At 41.5% G+C, this 22,005-nt stretch overlaps 2 protein-coding genes across 3 annotated transcripts in view; one reads left to right on the plus strand and one right to left on the minus strand.

Annotated features, from left to right (window-relative positions):
- Window positions 1-13: 13 nt before the first annotated feature.
- On the plus strand, window positions 14-7,850 carry MFSD4B (major facilitator superfamily domain containing 4B). Its single transcript, XM_017827119.1, has 4 exons — window positions 14-70; window positions 178-346; window positions 3,166-3,282; window positions 5,814-7,850. Exons 2-4 carry the CDS (start codon window positions 181-183, stop codon window positions 7,064-7,066), a joined length of 1,536 nt encoding a protein of 511 aa, XP_017682608.1. The 5' UTR covers window positions 14-70; window positions 178-180; the 3' UTR covers window positions 7,067-7,850.
- A 3,925-nt stretch (window positions 7,851-11,775) lies between these two features.
- REV3L (REV3 like, DNA directed polymerase zeta catalytic subunit) overlaps window positions 11,776-22,005 on the minus strand; it is a 125,992-nt gene continuing 115,762 nt past the window's right edge. The window contains exons 28-32 of one of the 2 annotated variants that reach the window (XM_017827716.1): window positions 19,320-19,457; window positions 18,227-18,417; window positions 16,912-17,158; window positions 15,332-15,541; window positions 11,776-12,940 (exon numbers count right to left, since the gene is read on the minus strand). In XM_017827716.1, coding sequence (XP_017683205.1) covers window positions 12,800-12,940; window positions 15,332-15,541; window positions 16,912-17,158; window positions 18,227-18,417; window positions 19,320-19,457 — 927 coding nt within the window. In that variant the 3' untranslated portion in view covers window positions 11,776-12,799. The remainder of the gene's footprint in view (window positions 12,941-15,331; window positions 15,542-16,911; window positions 17,159-18,226; window positions 18,418-19,319; window positions 19,458-22,005) is intronic. The other variant, XM_017827721.1, reaches the window with a different exon arrangement.

Genomic DNA, 22,005 nt, shown 5'->3' on the forward strand with positions numbered 1-22,005 from the left:
CTGCGGCGGGGATGGAGCCGCCCTGCGCTGGTGCATCACCGGGGCGCTGTGCGCGGCGTTCCTGGGGTTGGTGAGTGAGTCCGTCCACGGGAAGGGGGAGAGCGGGGGGCAGTGCGGCCCCTTCCCTGCCCGGCCGGGGGAAGGGTCGGGCGAGGTGACCCCGCATCTGCCCTGCAGGGGATGAGCATCGCGGTGCTGGGTCCCACCTTCCCCAACCTGGCCGCCAACGTCGGCAAGAACGTCAGCGACATCTACTACATCTTCGTGGGCCGGTCCCTAGGATACCTGGGCGGGTCGGTGATCGGCGGGGTGCTCTTCGACTGCATGAACGCCAGTCTCCTGCTTGGTGAGTGCTGCCCCGTCGGCCCCAAGGCCACCAGGAAAATCGGCCCGTCCCAAACTGTTCAGGGCAACTTGGCCTTCTCCTCAGCTTGTGCAGCCCGAGAGGGAGAGGTGTCGCCTTTACGTAGCGGTGCCGAGTCCTGGGAAGGGGCGCCCGTGGCACATGGTGCTGCAGCTCCCCGTAAATCCCCGTGGCACTTGGTGCTGCTCCCCGTAAATCCCGGCAGTTATGCTGCTGCTCGCTGTCGCCATATTCCACCCTGTTGGATACCTGACACTACGTGTGCTCGGGCATTACAGCGTCACTACCAACAGGCTGGGCCCGCTGGGCACATCAGCAGTGGTAGCTGGAATTGAACTGACAAGATCTGTTTGGACTGAAAAGTATGGTTGGACTTTTCTTAGTTTGTATTAAGTAATGTGCCTAGCGTAGATCCTGTTGGAACGTACAGTGCCACTCCACGAAACACACAAGCAAAACAGGAAGCTGTGTTTTGGCTGTCATGCACACAGCAGAAACCCCCAGCAGTCATGCTGAGGCACGTTTCTGTGGGGAGAGTTTTCTAAAACCCTTCCCTTACTTAACACTCATCAGACATGATCATCTTCATGTGGACAGAAGTCTGGACATTTTGACTGGAGTGCATTAGCCAAATTAGAACTTACTTAAAATGGAAAACATTAAATACTGTCTGTGATGGTGGAAACATTTAAACTGTAGGAACTGCAGCTGATGATCTTAACAGTTTTCTGGACATGTGGAAACTTGCCTTGGACTGGCCTTTTTCTGGCAGACCAGGGCTGCTCAACCATCAGGGTGTCAAGAGCCACACTCAGCACCCAGAAACGAGGGGCTCCTTTTAGAGTTGTGTTAGTGTCACATTCCAGTAGAGATTCTCAGAGCACACCTAAAACAGTGGAAGCTCTGCCTTTTTTTCTTACAAGTTCAGTAGTGTCAGTGTGTGCCTTGATGCTGTAAGTTAGGGATTAAATCATACACCAGGGCTCACTCTTTTCTTCTTTATTCAGGGAAATTCAAAGAGAGTTGTGCTTTTCTTGAGGGCCGTATTGTAATCACAGGGTCAGTTCAGAGAATATGAGAAGATCCCTTTTTCTATTGCTAAATGTTTGAACAAAGTCTCTTCGTGTCCCCATGTGCCTGTCTCCTATAAGGAGCAGTCATATCATATAATGTCATTCTCCCCTCTCGTCCTCATTTTCATGGATCAGTTCTTATTTGCTCTTGCTCTAAGATGCCTATATTCAGTCTTCTCCCTGTCCTTTTCCTGTCTTCTCCAGAACACCTGCAAAGTGGGTTTCCTGTAGCCTCCTCCTTGTGCATCTGATAAGGTCAAAGTTGTCTGTGTCTCGCATTTAAGACTTTATCTTCCATAATGGAATCAGTACACCTGTGGAAGTGGATGTTAACTTGAAATAGTTTAGTATTTACTTCTTTTTCTGAGATATCATGCAGGATAGCTTTCTGTCAACAATGCTTGGAAAATGATTGATCTAATCCTTTCCAATCTGGTAGTGCGATGGCAAGACCACAATTAGAACTACTGACCCTCCTCTCAATTTTTGTCATCTGAGGCCTGCCTGTAAGAAATTTTGGCTTGTGTAGTTTTACCTCCTACCTTTCAACTGCTGGAACCCTGCTACTGTACTGAGAAAAAATTGAAGACATAATCTGTCTTTGTCAGGGTTGCTTTTAAGTGCCAGTGTGTGAAGCTGAAATGGGCAAATGAGCACCTGCTAAGAAGTTAGTTTTCAGCTCTGAATGGGGCACCTGAGAAGCTGTACTTGATACACACCATCTCTAGCATTTTTTTCATGCAGCTCAGCATGCATGCCTTCAAAAATGTTTGGAGGCATATATTCCAAGTATCTTGATAGGACTTCAGGGTTCTGGGTATTTATTTTTTCCACTGTTGTTTTTGTTTGGAATTAACCTAAATTCTTAATTATATCAGTCCCCATCAATCTTTTTAATATCTGCTGCATCTATGATCAGACATTGATTTGAAAAATAAGAGAGACATCTGAAATGATACAAGCCTTCTAAAAACATAATACTGTATATTCAAGATATTAATTGCAGATTATTTTATTATGCAGGTAATTATAAGCATAGAATTTAACTGCTGAATTTCCTCCCAAATGGTAATAAAAATAATTTTCATCTGCTAAAAAATATTTTTTGGAAAGGCATGTTCGAAATGTAGTCAGTGATGGCAAAACTAACACAGTGAATTGCTGCTAAATTTATGACGAGAAATTTTGTAGCCCTGTCTCTTAAAACTCCAGAAATCCCTTGGAATATATTCCTCATGTGGGAACAGAATATAAATGAAAGTCAGCATATACAGAGGTCTCTTGGTGGCCAAGGTGCAATTACTTTAAAGGATTTTAAGAGTTTAGTGATTTGTGTTCTTTTAAAATGGAGCCAAATGAAATGCTGTGCAGTTCTCAGAGGGCAAACTTGATACTGGTTTCGTGGTGAAGTAACATTTCTAGATCAGAAGTTTGCAGAAGACTTCCTAGTATCCTAGCAGCAGCTGCTATTCCCTTAGCTTTAGCAGGTTTGTCACACAGTGTTTATATCCTGATAAAATTCTTTTTTTTTCCAAATGAAAAATGACCTGTTGAACCTTCTATCTGTTACTGCTCAAACCACGGATTGAGGTATTTAGGTTGCATCACTTATTAGGATTATCTGTAACTTTGATAACTATGAATGTATTTGTTTTTCTTGGTCTTCTGTGTAGTTTAAATGGAAACTGCAGTGCGTGAAGGTTTTGTTTTGTTTTTTAACCTTTCCAGCATTATCCATGGTTGCAACAACGGTTGGTCTTTATGGGATACCCTGGTGTAAGGACTCCCTGCTGCTAACTGCCTTGATGTCAGTTATTGGAGGCTCCATGGGAATTCTGGACACAGGTAAGGTTCCTTCACCAAAATAATTGGAAACTTCAGGCATACCAAAATGATTGCTGTTTTTTCTTGTGACACATCTTGAATTAAAAGAGGGGAGCTGTTTTACCTGACTGGGATTCTTGGATTAATCTGGTCCTGAGGCCTGTGACAGGCCTTCCTTTAAGGGGCTTGGGGTGTGGGGTGACCAGTGTGCATTTCAGTGGAACATTACAGGTGTAAAGGAAGTGTCCTGTGCTCTTTAAGCAGTGTTTTCTTTAAATTACAGAAACCAGTCAGGATATGGTTCATTAACATTAGCTGGAGCTGAGTTAATCCTGAGCAAGCTCTCATGTTTGAGAGAGAGATTCTCACAGTTGTTGTGTTGGAATGTTTCCCACCTAAAGCCAGCTAGGCAGAAGTTGGGAATTCACAGCAGGCATTTACTGCCATAGCTCACAGCACCACGGCACCTATCTCTCTGAATCAAGGAATATTTTCCACCCTTGGCTGGCTTAGCTTAGGTGGCTGAGAATACAAATTTGCTCTGTCCCCCAAATTGTAAGTCTGTGGCATGTGCATCCTGCAAATGGCCTGGAAAGAAAACCAAAAAACAATGACACTTTTGCTGGAAAACTGTTCAAAACCAGTTTTTTAATACACTCCTTATTGGAGGGAGATGATCTCGGAGATCTTTTCCAGCCTAAATGATTCTACGATTCTAAGATGCACCAGTGAAGTTGCAGAGCAAATGTCTACAGGTGTGGATAGAAAGGTCAGTCATACTGAAGGTACAAAAAATAAACTCCCACAGAAATAAGTTCATAAGTTCATTGGGCACAGCTTAGAAAGGATGAGTTAGGGATGGCTGGCTCTAGCAGGCAGTTTTCATCAGGAGGCCAAGGACATGGCAAGAGACCTGAGCACACTTAGAGATGTCTGGGAAATGCTGTCATACTTGCATGTGGAGATTAGGAAATGACTACAAATACATCAGCAGTGGAGTGTTCTGGCATTGCTGTAGAATGTGGTGGTGCAGCTCCAACAGGTGGCTGCTCACCCGGGACCTCTCCAGTGATGTCCCAGCAGCGTGCTGGGAGCCTGGGGACGCTTACTAGCCAGCAAGGTACTTCGGGATCCAGTTGACCAGCTTCAGGGAAGCCTTTATTTCTGAGAAAGAAAGAGCTGGCTCATGTATTAACCTAGCTGTCCAAACAGCTCTGGAAGCATCCCAGCCAGGGCCTGGTTGTTGTGGCTCGCCTGGTTGGCCACACAGAGGAATGATGGCTGCACATGTGAACCATCTGCCATAATTCTGTGGGGTTTGAGGGAGCTCTGGTAAGATTTAAAAGAGCATGATACAGGGATCCAGTAGTGAAAAGATGGTTTTGTGTGGCACAGGCCATGGTAAATCACCCAAGTGCCAAGGTGCATTTGCTGTCTCTGGTAGGATCATTATACACAGCACTTGGTTGAAAAATTCTTCAGATGGGAAAATCTTACTGGATAATGGTAAAAATACCTTCAGTGGGTGGATGTACTGCTTGGAAGTCAGATCTGAGAGGCAGGGAGACCTCTCAGCCTGATCAGGAGTAGCAGAAGAAAGTAAGAGCAAGGCAGTAAAGCGTAACTGAATTAATTTGGAAGAGTGTTCATGCTGAGTGATAAGGGCTGCTGTACTACAGTACAGGAATTTGATTACTGTTCTTGTTTTCCTGCATTTGTCTGAGGGACTACTTTAAAACATCTCTCTGGGATCGTATTTTCTAGCATTATTGTTGATCTGAAGGTATTGTAGTTTGATCTTTGCAGCGGTACTGATGTGAACCTTTCGGCTTCTGGAAAGTCCTTTTAATGCAGTTGAGGTAGTTCCAGCCCATCAGAAGCAAGTGATTGATGTTTCCTGGGATGTTGTTTAATGGGACATCTGATTCTTAGTGTTGTGCATTGTTGCTTTTAATACTTAAAGAAATGAGCAGCAGTTAAATTTGTTCTTTTAAAAAAGGCTGGAAAATGCTGCATATTGTCAAGTAGAGTAATTAGATACACAGAATCAGTTGTTTAGATTGAAAAAGACCTTTAAGGTCATCAAGTCCAACTGTTAAGCCAGCACTGCTGAGTCTACCACTAAACCACGTCCCTAATGCCACATTTACCTGTCTTTTAAATACCTCCAGGGATGGTGACTCAACTACTTCCCTGGGCAGCTTGTTCCAATGCTTGATAACCCTTTCTGTGAAGAATTTTTTTCTAATATCCAATCTAAACCTCCCCTGGCACAATTGTGGCTGTCCACTGTTGCTGGATTAAGCCACTGCGTGGCTCTTAGTTTTGACTACTGTGAATACCCTCCTAAAGCTCAATTAATCACATGGATTTAAGGCAGAATTTCAGTTAACTACTGTTTTGCACATTGTATTTGCTAAATCTGGCATTGTTGCACATTGAATTAGTAATATAGGTTATGGTTTGTTTTGTATTTTTTTTTTTTTTTTGTCTTTAAAACAGTATCTGGTCTCAGACTAAAACGACTGAATCCTCCTCTCTCCAATCTGCAGGTGGCAATGTACTGGCACTGAATACCTGGGGAGCAGAGGCTGGGCCACACATGCAGGCCTTACACTTCAGTTTCGCTGTCGGTGCATTTGTGGCTCCAATCCTGGCTAAAATGGCCTTGGGAGGTTCCGAATCTAAAGAACTTCCAGTGGTTGAAAAGACAAACCAATCTGTCCTGAAGTCTGTGCCAACAGCATCAGCTGCCTCAGCTACACCAGCACTGCAGGACCATCTTGAGGAAGACTTTTTGTGGTCCTATGTTGTCATAGGGACCTATCTGCTCTTAGTTTCCCTCTTCCTTTTTGTTTTGTATTCAAAGGGCAGCTCAGCTCGAGACAAATCAAAGACTTCTCTGCAGAAAGACAAGCTTGCCAAATACCACTGTGCTCTAATTGGTCTCCTGTTCATATTCTTTCTTTTCTATGTGGGAGCAGAGGTCACTTATGGCTCTTATGTATTTACTTATGCAGTGGTCTTTGCTGAGATGAAAGAAAGTGAAGCAGCTGCTTTGAATTCTGTCTTCTGGGGTACGTTTGCTGCTTGCAGAGGACTGGCAATATTTGGTGCTGCTTTCTTGTACCCTGGCACCATGATCACACTCAGTCTTGCAGCATCTGCTGTCTCCTCTTCAGCCTTGGCCTTCTTTGCACATTACCGAGCCTCCCTGTGGGGGGGAACTGCCGTGTATGGAGCATCAATGGCTTCTGTCTTCCCCAGTGGCATTTCCTGGATAGAACAGTACACGGTCGTGGAAGGAAAATCGGCTTCTCTGTTTGTGGTTGGTGCTGCGCTGGGTGAGATGTGCATTCCTGCTGTGGTGGGGTATCTCCAAGGCAGGTTTCACCACATTCCTGTGGTTATGTACGCTGCCTTCGTGTCTTCTGTAATGACAGTTGTACTCTTCCCAGTGATGTACAAATTGGCCACCTCTCCCCGCGAGAATGACTTGAAAGAAGTGAGTGACAGCGAGACCCAGAAAGCTTTGTTGTCAAACTCAAGGCTTACGGAGGATGAAGAGGATGAGGATGATGATGAGGATGTGAGAGAGTGGAACGAAGCGGACTTTGAGGTAATAGAAATGAATGACAAGCTCAAAAACTCTCTGATAGACACCTCCCAGAAGATACCAAGGGACTCTCCAGCCCAAGTCGCTCTCCAGCCCCCCCTGGACAATGTATCAAGTGATTCTCCAGTGGTTGCTGGTGGCTCCCCTGGGAGACAAAATGGGAATGTTGACTGGGAGAAGAGTGATTAAAGTCAAAGCTGACTTTCTTTTTTAAAAATGGAAATTCGGCCTGCAGCGATGTGTCTCAGAGTGGGCAGGTCCTCAGTGATGTGAATGGGGTACCATGATAAATGTGTAGGCTATGCCGAAACTGTTAAAATGTTAAGAGATGTTTTCTAAGTGTGAGGCATGCATCCAAGTGATATGCTGTGATAACTGGGAAAGAAGGGGACTGCTCAGACTACTCAGTTTTTGGGATTGGTGAACAGTGCAGGTCCAAGGTGCTTTGTCACAAAATGTTTTCACGAGAGAGGAGAGAGAACTGTTATCTGTTACACTGAACTTTCTTACCTTGTGAAAGAGGAATATTTTTATTGCATTTGAAGGTTGTGTGTGATCAGGAAATCAGTTAAAATTTCGGGTGATGCCCAGCGGCTGTAAATTGAATAACCTTTTGGCAAAATATATAGATTCCTGGTTCTATCACTAAGATGAGAAAAAACTGGAAATTATTTCTTGGGAGTGGAACCATGCCTTTGAGTCACTTCAAAGCAGTTTATGGGAAGAGGCACAAAATGGGTCATTGTTAATCTGCTCTAATGCACAACTCTTGACTTATTGAACAGTGGTGACAAATCTAAATAATCTAAAATATTTGTGATTTTAATTATGGCACTACCACTGAATTCAACAAATATATGTAGAAGATGATAAAATTATCATAGAATCATAGAATGGTTTGTGTTGGAAGGGACCTTAAAGATCACTTAGTTCCAACCTTCCACTAGATCAGGTTGCTCAGAGCTCCATCTAGCCTGGCCTTGAACACTTCTCTGGGCAACCTGCTCCAATGCCTCAACACCCTCACAACAAAGAATTTTTTTCCTAAAATCTAATCTAAACCTACTTTCTTTTAGTTTGAATCCATTCCCCCTTGTCCTGTCACTACATGCCCTTGTAAAAAAGTCCCTCTCTGTCTTTCTTGTTGGCTCCCTTCAGCTAAAAGAGATTACTTAATATATGGTATTGGCATAGGGATGTGTTATTTTTAAGCCAGTTGTTTAAATTAAAGTTACAACAACTTCTCTGGTTTCCTGTGCCAAGACTTTCACAAAGTAATGTGTTAAAATGAAAATTTTAGAAGGAGGGGGAATTATCAATGAGACAAACCTTTCTGGTTGTACTGTATGACTACTTGCCCCTGGCCAGTTGGATTGTTGCCATTTGGGTTTCTGTGGGGGATGATATTAGCAGAGAAGCTGTGGCTTATATGTGTAGGTTCATTGCTGCTAAGCAGGAAGCCCTGGGCAGGAGCAGTCACGCCAGTGAGCCCTTGTAAGACGGGGAAAAAAAAAAAAGGAATAGTAGCCAATGGCAAAACCTGCCTCTCAACAAATTTGGAGTTTCAAGTTGATAGATGCCAAGATTACTGTTAAGTGTTGTATTTTTTAAGGATGTGTGATCGGAATGTGCTCATGTTTGGTTTTTTTAAACTATGCACTTTTACTAGTATTTTTCTTGCTAAGGGGTTTCATTTACTAACAAAAGAGCTCTAGGTGTAACATAGGTGCCCAGGTGGCCAAGAAGGCCAATGACATCCTGGCCTGGATCAGGAACAGTGTGGCCAGCAGGACCAGGGAAGTGATTTTTCTCCTGTACTCAGTGCTGGTGAGGCCCCACCTGGAGTACTGTGTCCAGTTCTGGGCCCCTCAGTTCAGGAAGGATATTGAGGTGCTGGAGCAGGTCCAGAGAAGAGCAAGGAGGCTGTTGAAGGGACTTGAGCACAAGTCGTATGAGGAGAGGCTGAGGGAGTTGGGGTTGTTTAGCCTGGAGAAGAGGAGGCTCAGGGGAAACCTCATCACTCTCTACAACTCCCTGAAAGGAGGGTGTAGTGAGGTGGGTGTCAGTCTCTTCTCTCAGGCAACCAGCTGTAGGACAAGAAAGCACAATCTTAAGCTGTGCCACAGGAGTTTTACATTGGATATTAGGAAGAAATTCTTTACAGAGAGGGTCATCAGACATTGGAATGGGCTGCCCAGGGAGGTGGTAGATTCACTGTCCCTGGAGGTTTTTAAGAAGAGACTGGATGTGGCACTTAGTGCCATGATCTAGTAACCACAGCGGTAGTGGATCCAGGGTTGGACTGGATGATCTCGCAGGTCTTTTCCAACTCGGCTGATTCTATGATTCCATGATAGCACAGAACCTTAGATGTTCCCTGTATTTGAGGTCTGTTTTTGTTCCCTCTCTCGTCCTCCAAATGTGCAACCTAGAATTGCATGGCTTTTTCCTTTCCTCTGAGAAGTTAGTGAGCAGCTGGAATCAATGTGCAGTGAAAATGCCTATTTTTTTTTTTTGTTTGCATCTTGCCATGTTGCAGGGTGTCTCCCTCCCTCTGCCATCGGTACTTAAATGCCATTGTGGTTTTGCCAGATTCCTTCTGTGGCAATTTTTCCAGTGCAATGCATAAACCTGCACTTAAAAATGAGGCCTTGTTTCACTTGTGGCACAAGATTTCTCTCTTTGCTTACGATGATGGTAAATGCTTTTAAATATCAGGCCAAGTCCTGTCCTAGGTACAGGTGACAGGAGCAAGTCAGTGTGGCCTTGTGTGCTCAGTTGGTTTGCCCTGGTAACAAATGGCACAGTAGGCACACGTGAAATGAGTGCAGCTCCAACATGCATTTCATCATTTTTTCTTTTCCTATTTTTCCTCCTGCACACGGCAGGAACTGCTGTGTGTGGAAAGCAGGCGGTGTTTGCTGACAGGGAGGACAAATCCCACTGGTGGATGGGGAGAAAGTGCAGGACACACAATGAAAGATATGGAAACTTTTCTGTGGCAGCTCCCCACTGCAGCCGCAATCCATGGGCTTCACCGGCATTGACATCAGTGTAACAAAGTTTCCCTATACCCGAGATCTTGTTGCCAGAAGAAAATTATTTAAAGAAATACACCAGGCAACCAGGAAGATTTTAAATATCCTCAATTCGTACATTAATTTTTGACAAATTTCCATATTGGAATGTCCTGCATGTAAGTTTGTTCTCAGGGATAGTTTACATGTCTTGCATAATTGAGTACTAAAAATCCCAGAAAATTAAATCAAAACTGCATTGGGAAATACCCTGTAACCTCTTTGAAGCTTATCTATTACGTATATACACACACTTATTTGTGTTTCTGACCAATGTCTTCCCAACAAATGTAGAAATATTGCGCAAAACAAAGATTTATTTTTTTAACTGCCTGTATTAATTCCTGTGTGAGTAACTTGAATTCATTCCCATTTCCCCTTTAAAAAGCAGGAGGCCTGTGTAGTAGGAATGGAGCAACAGGCTGGAATGCCAAGGTAAGAGCAGCCTTTTCCCAAAAATAGAGGATCCAAAAAGTAGTGGCTGTAAGTTGAACTTGCAGAATTATCTTGAATGGTACCATGTAGAATCATGTCCTACTGATGCCTGGAGACCTTTGTCTGAATGACATCTAAATTTAGAGTCATCTTAGCCAGGACTTGAAGCATTCAAGCATTCTTAATTCTGGTCTCAAACTTGAACTGGGATATACTGACAGAAAGTGTTCTCCTTATCCCCTAACCAACCTGCTTTTAATTGCAGGGACTGTCCTTGAATGAAAATTAAATGTTTGAAGCAATTGAAGTTTAAAACAAGTCCTAGGACATTTCCAGTAATGAGTCCAGCTCACAACAATTCTAGGCACCCTTGATGTTCAAGGCTTAGCTTTCCCTGTTCTTGGATTTTGGTGTTCCTCAAGGGTTGTTTTTAGACAGTGAGTGTTAGTTTTCACATGTTTAAATATCCTTTCCAAGTAAGTTGCTTCCTGGCCTATAGTTAGGGAGAGTCTGTTTACAGTGCGGATCTATTTACAGTGCCTTTTAAGTGACAGGTCCTCCAGAAAGTTTCAGAACTTACATGTTAGGGGTTGAAACTACTTGAAACAAACTGTATTATGTTACTATCATCCTGCTTATGCTAGAAAAGTAATCTCTCTGTTGAGGACAAGAGCTGTGATCCAAGGATTAGATACCTGAATTTGATAAGAATCCTATTTTTGTTCATAAAACCAGGAATGGGTTGAAGATGAGCACTCTGCTACAGTGTGAAAGGTAACCTCTTGCAGTTAAGTGTTATTTAATACTTTATCTCCATAGCACTGCCACGTACTGGAATGTACTGCAAGCACTCACACTCCTCGCATTTGCACTTTTATTCTGTACATGACCAATGCTTGAATGCAGGAGCAGGCAAAGTTTTATGCCTTGATGGTTTATTTTTTTATCTACTTTGCATACAAGTACATTGCAATCTGTGGATGTTCCATTATATATTTAATAGTTTTTATTCTGCTTGGTGTGGGCTTTACATAATACTGCATAATGTGAAATTTAATAGATTGACTTGTGTCTTGACTGTAATAAGTTCCTATCTGGAGAAGGCACTCAGGTTCCTTGATGTAAATAAAGTTTTGGTCTATTTTTCAAAGCTACTCTGGACTCTAAATCTAAAACTTAGTCCTGTTCTGACTAATGCAAAACTGGAAATATTTATCTTCTGGTTTGGGGAAGGCCTCTAAGAACTGCTACTGAGATTTTAGATCCTAAAGTTTAAGCTGGATTCTTAACTCTTATTTGAGCAGTCTTTTTCATATTACTGTGTGTGCCAGACAAGGGAAACAAAGGTGTCTGCAACTGAGGGTAAATATTAAAAAAAAAAAGAATTTTTTTACCATATTGTTTTATTCAATTTTAATATGGTTTCCATTATTAACTTCTAAAACAAAATGATTTCCAGTTTAGAAAACAATGCACTGACCACATAATTCCTTTTCCATTTTATACAGTTATACAAATATTCTAAATACACATTTTGTCAAGATGGTGGCAAATAAGATTTAACTGTACAGTATGTAAGGAAAGAAAATATTTTAAGCATATTTAGAAGCAATAGAAATGTCTATACAAAACAAGCAAAAATGGAATAAAATTTTATATTTAAAGTATTGCAACAGTCCCACAGGTTTGTAACAAAAATGTCTTTGCACAGTTCCTCACAATGCCCCATTAATAGCTAAAGCAAGACAGCAATTTTTAGAAAATGATGTTTCAAAATGCTACACATGATACTACTGCTTGCACAGTTTGATCAAATAATAATCTACTTGGAATCAAGCAAAACTTAGGAGGAGATATACCAACCAACTTTAAAATTATCTGTATAAAAGTCATTGCACATTATTTTACTCAGTTGTTTGAAAAGTAAAAAAGTGTATTTACAAAATATTTCGCAGACAAAATTATAAAGTGAATGGATAATATATAAGTAACACGTCTTGATACTGACAGTTCAAAAACACACACAAATGGTTTTATCATTTCAAGAGGTTTTCAGTGCTCGTTCCTCCAGGAAGTAAACTTGACTTCTACTTTGAAATGGATTTACAAGATGGTACACAGAGCTATTTCAACATCAGCATTATAAAACAGTATGTTAGAAACATGAAAGGAAGAAGAAATTTGTACATCTTAAAAAGTGAGCGATTCATAGATCAACAAATGGGTTGGGTTTGTTTTTTTTTAATTTAGTTATGATAAGTGTTCATTATTCTTCAGATAATAAACCCAACAGGTAAAATGGAAATCCTGGACTAGATGAGAATTGAAAAAAGCACCATGCACAATAGTCTTAGTGTGGTAAACACTGAAGAAAAAAAAATAGCACCTGGAATCCTGTAACACAGATCATTTAAAACTGGTCAAGTAGCTGGCGAAGATACGGTGCCTTTGACAGTTCTCTGCTTACTCTGGAGAGCTTGAAAAGTATTGGGCAGTTGAGGGAGATGCACTGGATCTGTCGATCAGAGCAGCCTGTACAGTTCTTGCATATCTACATTACATGTAAAAAAAGCAAACCAGATTATTTTAAGTGACACAAGCAAGGCATAAACCACTTGGGACTACTAAGTCAAGACTATCACCAGGACAGGCTGCTGCACTGAGCTTTTCCCCAACACAGAGGGATCCAGAGGAGCTCCCTTCTCTGCTGCGGCCCCTCCCGTCCTGCCAGATGGCTCATTTGGCTGCGGGTGGGGTGGCTGACAGGCACCCACTCTAAATTGGGCAGAGAACAACAGCAGGACTGTATAGCCTGGGTTCAAATCCTGCTAATTAAATTCTACTCACACGTGGTGGTACTTGAAAAAGCAAGGTAAATACGTTAAGTGGATTTAAGCGGGACAGAGTGTTCTATTCATGATAAACTGTATAAAAGTTTCCTAGTGAAAAAATAAACATCTCTTATTCTGCAGTTATTCTCTGCAGAGGAAAGGGACGTTAAATAAATTACTCTTGTTTCAAAATAAGCTTCAATTAGAGTTTTATCTAGTCAGAGTCAATCACTCCTAAGACAGGAATACACAGGCCACATAAGTTGCACTGCTCTCCTTGTTCAAGGAACTCCTTTTTAATGCTGCTTGAAAGTACTTTTAACATGAGATACCAGACTGACTAAAATAGCAGCAGGCACAGTTTTTCCAATGGTAGCTACCTTCAGAAAACTAAAGTCCTCTGCTTTGCTATTTATTTTTATCCTTTGCAACATTTGCCACCTCCAGTGGTTTTTCCAAAACCTCAGAAGTTTCCTTCCAACCACACCTGTGTTTTGTAATTAAAATGTTACACAGTTTATCCTATCATTTGGGTAGCTTGAACAACAAACCAAAATTGTATCACTTTGCTTTTAAAACTAGTTCTTTTCCTTCTTTCCATGTTAAAATTATTTGGGAACCAGCACCCTCTCAAGCCAGACCTGCATCAACACTGAATTCCTGCAGACCAGAAACTCAGACTGACAATAGCCAGAGAGGAGCAGCCCCTCTTGGCCAAGTCCCCATGTGGCACCTCAGAGGATACCAGTCCTCTGGCCTGCAACCATGACCAAAAGGAACAGGATTTAAACAACTTGTTCCAGGGTTTGTAACCTCAGAAATACATCTGCCCTAGTTCTTTTAAAAGAGGCTGTGGCTGGTTCAAATGCAAGAGACCAAACTAAACTGTACTTCGGACACGTTCTAAATTCAGTTTGTGAGGGGAGAAGTCTATGGTCTTAATCTACAGCACATAATTTTTAAGTAATTTTCTGCTGGCTCCAGTATGTTTATAGTCACAGAGGGCCAAAAATTTAGGCTGTGAAGGATATATATGCCTTCATATTAAAATAAGACAGGTGTTCTTACAGAGACATCAAACACTGACTGGATCAGGATCCTAGGCCTTGCCGAGCTGTTGCAGGGACAAGAGAATGTTCTAATCAAACCCACTGATCCTTCTGTGGAGCTGGACCAATCTGCCAAGTTCTGATTTATTCCAGAACAAGAGCAATGTAGAAGATTCAGAGTACCGTAGGAAAACTGCAGAACATGCATCTCCTTACTTACTGCCATTTATAATGCAGATAAGAGCAAATATTACAAAATACAGCAAGAAGTCCACACCTTAGTAATGCAATATTTATGAATAGTGAATTACTGTGGGTTTATAACTACCCCATGAGAACCTACTAAATCAATGCTTAGACTACAGGAATGTTTATGTCTCTGAAATTCAGACGAGTCTTCAAAATCGTCTTGTGGTAGTGCAAAAAATAAATTTTAACCAATATATTTATTAATTATAAAATACAACAGTATGAAAACTAGGTGAGGGTATACACGTTTCTACAAGAGGAGACACTGTGCTTTGCTATCATATATTCACGAGCACAGTCAGCTACCCTCTTAATTGATTTCTAGCTCAAGAGAAAAAACAGCTTGGAAAATTCCTATGGAGAGGAAAGGTAACAAGAAAACCTCCAAACTAAAACATATCCATGGTATACATATAAATAAATAAGTTTTCTGGCACAAACGTTTTTGTTACTAGAGCATCATCCGTTATCTTAATGCAAAAAAGGTGAATCTTTCATACTTTTACAGCTCTCCATCACTGTCATTATAAAAAGGCACCTACAAACCATACAAGATGATCTTAAAAAAAAGAAGAAAATGAGAAAAGCATCTTCTGTTCTGAGCCCCTCTTTGCCTTCAGTTTTACGCAAAGCTAAGGAGAGTAACAGCTGCTACGCTGCCTGCGACAGCAATGGGAAAAGCAAACAAGCTGCAGTGCATTTAACACCCGAACTGTACTTCCCATTTCTGCTGTGAGCATTCAGTGACACCCTGTTTTGAAATTCCAGCCCCTGTCTTTTGCTGACAGACATATGACAATGCTTTAATCGTACCTTGACCAGCTGTTCTTGCTTACGCTCCAACTCTCGGATTTCTTGGTTGAGAATCACTGCCACATGCTGTGGCTGACTTCTGCATTTATTACAGATCCCATACTGGGTCAGTTCATCACACACAGGACAGTGTAAGGTCGTGAAATATTGGGAGATGGTGCCTTTGCGTCCTTCTAGCTCAGTGCGGGCAGTTGAGGCAGCCTTCTGAATCTGTTAAGAAAAATAATTAAGAGGTAATGAACTTTCAAAGAGCAGCTTGCCTTACTTCTAGATTACATAAGTGATTTTTTTTAAAGAATAAGAAGGTACAAGACAGCCTGCAGGGCATGAGTTCATATACAAATTATGAACATGGATTGCATCACTCTGAAGAGTGCAGCATTGGCCTGAAGTGAATAGAACCCACACCTACATTTATTTCACAGGTAACCTCACCAGAGAACAGAAAGAATAACCAAAGAAATCCTTGGTCACATGCTAAACTCCTGATCTCAACTCAAACTCCACCTCCTGCAGTTGTTCCTTTTTTAGCTGCTAATCTGATTGGCATCTAAACATGCCCTGGCTGCAGCCCCAGTGACTGCCTTCCAGATTCTGCCCACCTTAGAGTTTCTGTGCTGGTGCAGTCCTGGTCACAGAGCTGCCATGGTGCTTTGGTCCATGGCACTAACTCATGCTCTGATTTCCTGGGACAAGGTTCCACCACTGCTCTGTCACCCAGAGAAGTTTGTTCTCTTCACTTGCTCCTGCTGCTGCATGACTTAAGCTTTGTGCTACCCTTCACTCTCCTGCTACTCTGCTCTCTGTGACTTCCTTGGTGCTACCTGGCCTTGCAGAAAACCAGGGCTCTTTTCACCTTTTTAGAGCAGCTTATTTGAGATACTTAAGGTGACTGTCACAGTGCCATTGGAAAGGTAGAGAAAAGAACTGAAGTCAATCGAGGCTGTATTAAAAGTCTGCAGTGGGAAATGAGGTACTACTATGTTGCTGAAGTCCACACTGAGCAGAGTAACACGGATACACACTGTCTTTCGCTATCCCTTTTTTCTAAGGGGTATCATGAACTAAAATCCAGCTATCTAATGCTTCTCTTCCTGCATCCCAATGACTTTTTTAACTTTTAGGAAAGTCAGGTTTGGATATAATTATTTTAAAATTTTGGGTGATACAAATTTTTGACGTTTTCCTGCTGCTGGGGCAGATCCTTTTCTATACAGAGGAAGGATCGTCAGAATGTTTTGGAAAATAGGATTTCCAACATCTATTTGCTAAACAGATGCATATACACATACTACTAAAAATATACAGCACAGCAAAACATTCTCACAAACTATGGAAGGGGTCAGAAAACAGAATATGACTGTGTAACCAACCCTGCACAGAACAGCTGGATGAAAAAATTGAAGTGAAAAAACCACAGAGAAGATCTAAGAATCAGGACTGCATGTTTGAGCATCAAACACTGCTTTGTAAAATACTCTCCGCTGTTGCCTCATATAAACCTCATTCCATTACAAGTCACAATGAAGCCAAACCCTGTACAGATGCACTGCACTTGTTAACTGTTTGAAAACATTTACCCGTGGCAACTCATGGTACCAGCTGAAGACGTCTATGCCGATAAGTGAGAACACCCTGGCCAGTGGGGGCAGGATCTGTTTGGTGATATAGTACGTGGCGTTCAGTCTCAGGTTGGGATCCTGCAGGACTTCGATGGGCCGCCTCACCAGCTGTATCAGGGGCAGGCCGGGCATGCCGTACACAATGACGTAGGGCACTCGCTCCCCAACCCGTGGTTCAGAGCGACGGTCATAGGCAAGCATTCTCCTGTTTAAAAAATAGTCTTTGTAATGCATCCAGAGGCAAATTCATAGTTAATCCATTTGGTTATAAGCTTCCCCATCTGATTATATCAGTTGCTCTCCAGATGACTGGAACTAACATCTGTTATGAAGCACAGGACCAAATTGTTTCATTTTTAATTTATCTTGTGATCAGACCTGAATTTTAGAACTTGGAACATGTGCCCTAAAAACACATTCTGTTTCATGTCACTTGGATTTGCATGCAGGTTGCTTTTTAGTTACCTCTTCCTTAAAGAAATATTTTAATAAAGAGCAGCCAGGGAATTAAAAAGAGCTCAAGTAGAATTTGCTTTCTGGTCAAATTGTCCTTTGCTTTCTGAGATTGCTTGCTCAGTAGATTGATACCTGCTTCAAATTGAATTGTCCTTTGCTCAGAAAGCAAAGGACAATTCAGTTTGGACTTGGATTTTATTTTACTAAAAAAGTATAGCTTAATTGGAAGACCTTTTGTATTAAGCAAGGTGGCAAAACGTGCCAACTCACACAATCTATTTCTAATAAACATTATCAGTGGGATGAAATATTAACTTTAAGTAAGGTACTTTTTTAAAAATGAAAAATTATGCCTGGTAATGTATTTCACAGCACTGGGAGACATCATTATTACAATTTTTATCGTATCTAATATCTGTGAGTGATAGGTGGAGAGTCAAGCCCCTATACAAAACCCAAAACATAAGTAACAGGAGTGAACACACTGTTACAACATCCGGACAAGACTTTACTCTCAAACATGTGTGGCTGCTTCCAGGACTACGAAATGGCTTTCTAGGACCATCTCATGCCTGATCTCTTTTCACACACAGAAGGAAGCCAGGGACAACTGCTGCAACAGTATCTGAAGGAAAGATCTTACTGCTACCCACAATTTGACAGTATAAAGGTCAAGAGAACAAATATCAATGATCTACTCATAATGTGTCAGTACAAAGATCAAGATAAAAAATACCTATGATCTCCTCCTCATAACTTGTCAGCACAAAGGTCAAGATAAAAAATATCGATGATTAGCACTTCTTAATCTCATTACCTGGTGATTTCTAGGGCAGGTACACAGGCTCCAGGTCTGTAAGCTGAGCTCCCTCTGTACTCTTTTGCAAAGATAAAGTCTTGCATGCTGGCTTTTCCTTCCAGGAGCTTCATGCATTGATTCTGAACATACTGCTTGATCTGACTTATGTCCCGTGTTTCAAATAGCAGCTTGATAGAACACTCAAGTATCTTTTTAAATAAATGAGAAAGGTGAGAAAACCATGTATGTTTAACTAAAAACAATTAATTCCAATTTATTCAGTAAATTATAAGGAAATATGAATACACTGCTCAGAAAAAGTACCAGTGCTGAACTAGAATGTTAATATGACAATAGGTTGCAATCACTTCCACTCAAAGACATTTGTAAACACACTACTTGACAACTTTTTCCTCAGTTTGACATATCTTTCATGACATCATCCATACTCCAGCACTAAGACTGCTTCAACAATTACAGAGGTCTTCCAGAGTATGAGAGAGGTTTTTCCCTGTCATCTAAAACATTTTGCCATGACTTTCTGACCACCTCAGCAAACAAAAGAATAAGGATTAAAAAAAAAAAAAGAAAAAAAAAGAGAAGGAAAAAAGAGCAGTAAATCCTCCTACTTGGTTACCTTTCTTACTGGCATAAAATTGTTTTAATTTGGCCATTAAAGAGCCATTTCTTTACAGCCTCCCAATACACAGTTTAAAATATACAGGTAAGAAAGCTTATTTTAAATGAATTCTTAACAAACCTAGATTTATATAAGTGAGCTATTCAGCAGATGTATCAGTGTGTCTCACTCATCTGGGAGTTAATACTTACTTTCCGTTAAAGTGAACTGGATCAAGAATGGTCTTTTAAAGAACTTACATGGGCCAAGGACTTTTTATGGGGTCTTTAGGGATGAAATATAAGATTTAAAATGCAAGTCCTTGTAATGCTGTGAAAGATCTTCAATTTATCTTTCAAATGGCTCATACTAGAAAAACAGATGAAGTCTCAGGCAACTCAAAAGGACTAGGAACTCTGAGAAAGAACAAATATAAAATGAAATAACAGAATACTATAATTTCACTCAGGGAGAAATCTATGAACATTTTACCTTGGAAACAGCAGGACAGGAGTCCCTTCGGACTGTCTCTATGCCTTTTGCATCAAATACTGGGTCCTTCTGGTCCAATGTTTCATACATGTAACCCACGTACCTCTTTTTAGTTTGTAGGACACATGGCAAGTAAACCTGAAATGTTTAGAAAGAAGATAGCCCAATCTGGCATGTGTTGAGAATATAAGGTGGCTTTGAACATAGATGGTTTCCTAAGGAACACTTTTTACTTTGTTGGCATTGTTGTGTTTTGGTTTTTTTGTTAAATCATTGAAACTGATAAACTAGATCAAAGGACTGTTAAAGGATGGCTGACGAAGTTGGGATTCTGCGGAGTTCCATTCTTAAATCACTTTCTACTTCATCTAGCTGAAGCTCAGATGAAAATTGACAGTATAAATTGTTGCAAGTACCCTTAATTTTTGGATTGTACCTGTCACCATTTCTAATGTAACTCCATTATCTTTCTTTCTTATAAAGGCAACTTCATTTTAAACATCAGAGAAGAAAATGTTCCCAGGAAAAGTAGTGCTTAGAACTTTCTGTTTTCAAACTTTATCTAATTAGGAAGTGCCAAAAATCAGCTAGTATCTCCATCTGGGAAAGTATGCTTTCTTAATGTCTATGCTTGGAGGAATGGTTTTCTCATGAATGGATATTTAGGTTAATGGTCTCTTTTGTTTGTTTTCTCCAATCTCTTATTTCATTCTTGATTGTGTCAGTATTCCTTGACCAGTTTTAAATGAATGAATGGAGAATGATTTCTTCACAGTGTTATTAGGATAACACCACATCTTCCTGGCTCTTGTGGAAGAGGGAGCAGTGAATTTAGATTGCCTCAGGCTGAAGAGGGTCCTGCATATAGGTATCCTATCTTCCTGAACAGATGCTCCGACTTTGAGGCATTTTCCTGTTCCTATGCAAGGAAGCTACTGTATAAAGTGTACTCAGTATTTTGACCCACAGGTGAAGAAGAGCACTTAAAAGCGAAGCATTCAGATATCTTCTCAAGTGGATCCTTGCACCTAGTGAATTATTTTCTGGCCAATTAATCCTTCAGCTTAATGACACAGAAATGCCTCAAAGTGGAAAGGGTCCCTGTACATCACTCAGTGAGCAAAAGTTGCTGTGCCTTCTACAGGAATCCTGACTTTTCTTGCTAATATTTTTCTACTGTATTTTCCATGGAAAATGGCAATTTGCTTACAAATTCTGACTGAACTTGTTGAGTCAGGTATGTACTTTGAAAATATCCGCATCACTAGAACTAATGCTAACTCACGTGAACACCCTGCTAAGGATTTTACAATTATAAACTTTCAGCAAAATTAGTAACACATTGCCTTGCTCTTCTAGAAAAGACTTGTCATCAGTATTTCTTCCAGAAGCCTACTGAATGGATTTTTATGATTTTTCATTTTATAGGTATATGTATGTATCACATGGACATACCCCGAAGTGTGCTAAGGCTGACTAAAGAATAAATATCAGGCTTGTAATTAATGCACTGGCATCAGGGATGGTGAACATTTTCTCTACTAAGTCGCACAAGTTGGTTTGAATGTAGGTATGTAACAGAGAATGACAGAATAAGCCGAGTTGGAGAGGACCTACAAGGATCACTGAGTCCAACTCTTAGTCCTGCACAGGACAATCCACAAGACTTACACCATGTGCCTGAGAGTATCATCCAAACGCTTCTTGAACTCAGACTTGGTGCTGTGACCACTTCTCTGGGGAGCCTGTTCCAGTACCCAGCACCCTCTGGGTGAGGAACCTTTCTCTAATATTCAACCTAAACTTCCCCTGACATAACTTCAGGCCATTCTCTTGGGTCCTGTCACTGGTCACCACAGAGAAGAAATCAGTGCCTGCCCCTCCTCTTCCCCTCATGAGGAAGTTGTAGACTGCAATGAGGTCTCCCCTCAGTCTCCTCCAGGCTGAACAGACATGTGCCCTCAGCAGCTCCTCATACAGCTTCCCCCCTTCACCATCTTCGTTGCCCTCTTTTGAATGCTCTCTAACAGCTTAATATCTTTTTTACATTGCGGTGCCCAAAACTGCACACAGGACTCAAGATGAGGCCACACCAGCGCAGAGCAGAGCGGGACAATCCCCTCCCTTGACCAGCTGGCAATGCTTAGCCTGATGCCCCCAGGACACAGTTGATCTTTCTGACTGTCAGGACACTGCTGACTCATATTCAACTTGCCATCAACCAGGATCCCAGGTCCCTTTCTGTGGCACTGCTCTCCAGCATCTCATTCCCCAGTCTGTACAAACATCCAAGACTGCCCCATCCCAAGTGCAGAATCCAGCACCTTCCCTTGTTGAACTTCATATGGTTGATGATTGCCCAGTCCTCTAAATTTGTCGAGGTCTCTCCGAAGGGCCTCCCTGCCTTCCAGGGAGTCAACAGCTCCTCAGAGTTTTGTATCATCTGCGAACTTGTTTAGTATCCCTTCCAGTCCTGCATCCAAGTCATTCGTGAAGATGTTGAAGAGCACAAGGCCTAAGATGGAGCCCTGTGGAACCCCACTAGTGACAGGTCACCAGTCTGATGTTACCCCATTCACTATCATCCTCTGTGCTCAACCCATGAGCCAATTGCTCACCCACCACATGATGTGTTTATCCAGCTGTGTGCTGGATATTTTGTCCAGAAGGATCCTGGGAGAGACCT

The sequence above is a fragment of the Lepidothrix coronata genome, unplaced genomic scaffold (genome assembly GCF_001604755.1).
Source record: "Lepidothrix coronata isolate B3197 unplaced genomic scaffold, Lepidothrix_coronata-1.0 Scaffold5, whole genome shotgun sequence".
Classification (NCBI taxonomy): Eukaryota; Metazoa; Chordata; class Aves; order Passeriformes; family Pipridae; genus Lepidothrix; species Lepidothrix coronata.

What these genes read in the sequence shown, in the direction of transcription:
- MFSD4B (XM_017827119.1), top strand. Translation starts at nt 181, where the DNA reads ATGAGCATCGCGGTGCTGGGTCCCACCTTCCCCAACCTGGCCGCCAAC. An exon ending in GAACGCCAGTCTCCTGCTTG is followed by an intron (nt 347 to 3,165) that starts GTGAGTGCTGCC and finishes TAACCTTTCCAG; the next exon opens with CATTATCCATGGTTGCAACA. An exon ending in CATGGGAATTCTGGACACAG is followed by an intron (nt 3,283 to 5,813) that starts GTAAGGTTCCTT and finishes TCCAATCTGCAG; the next exon opens with GTGGCAATGTACTGGCACTG.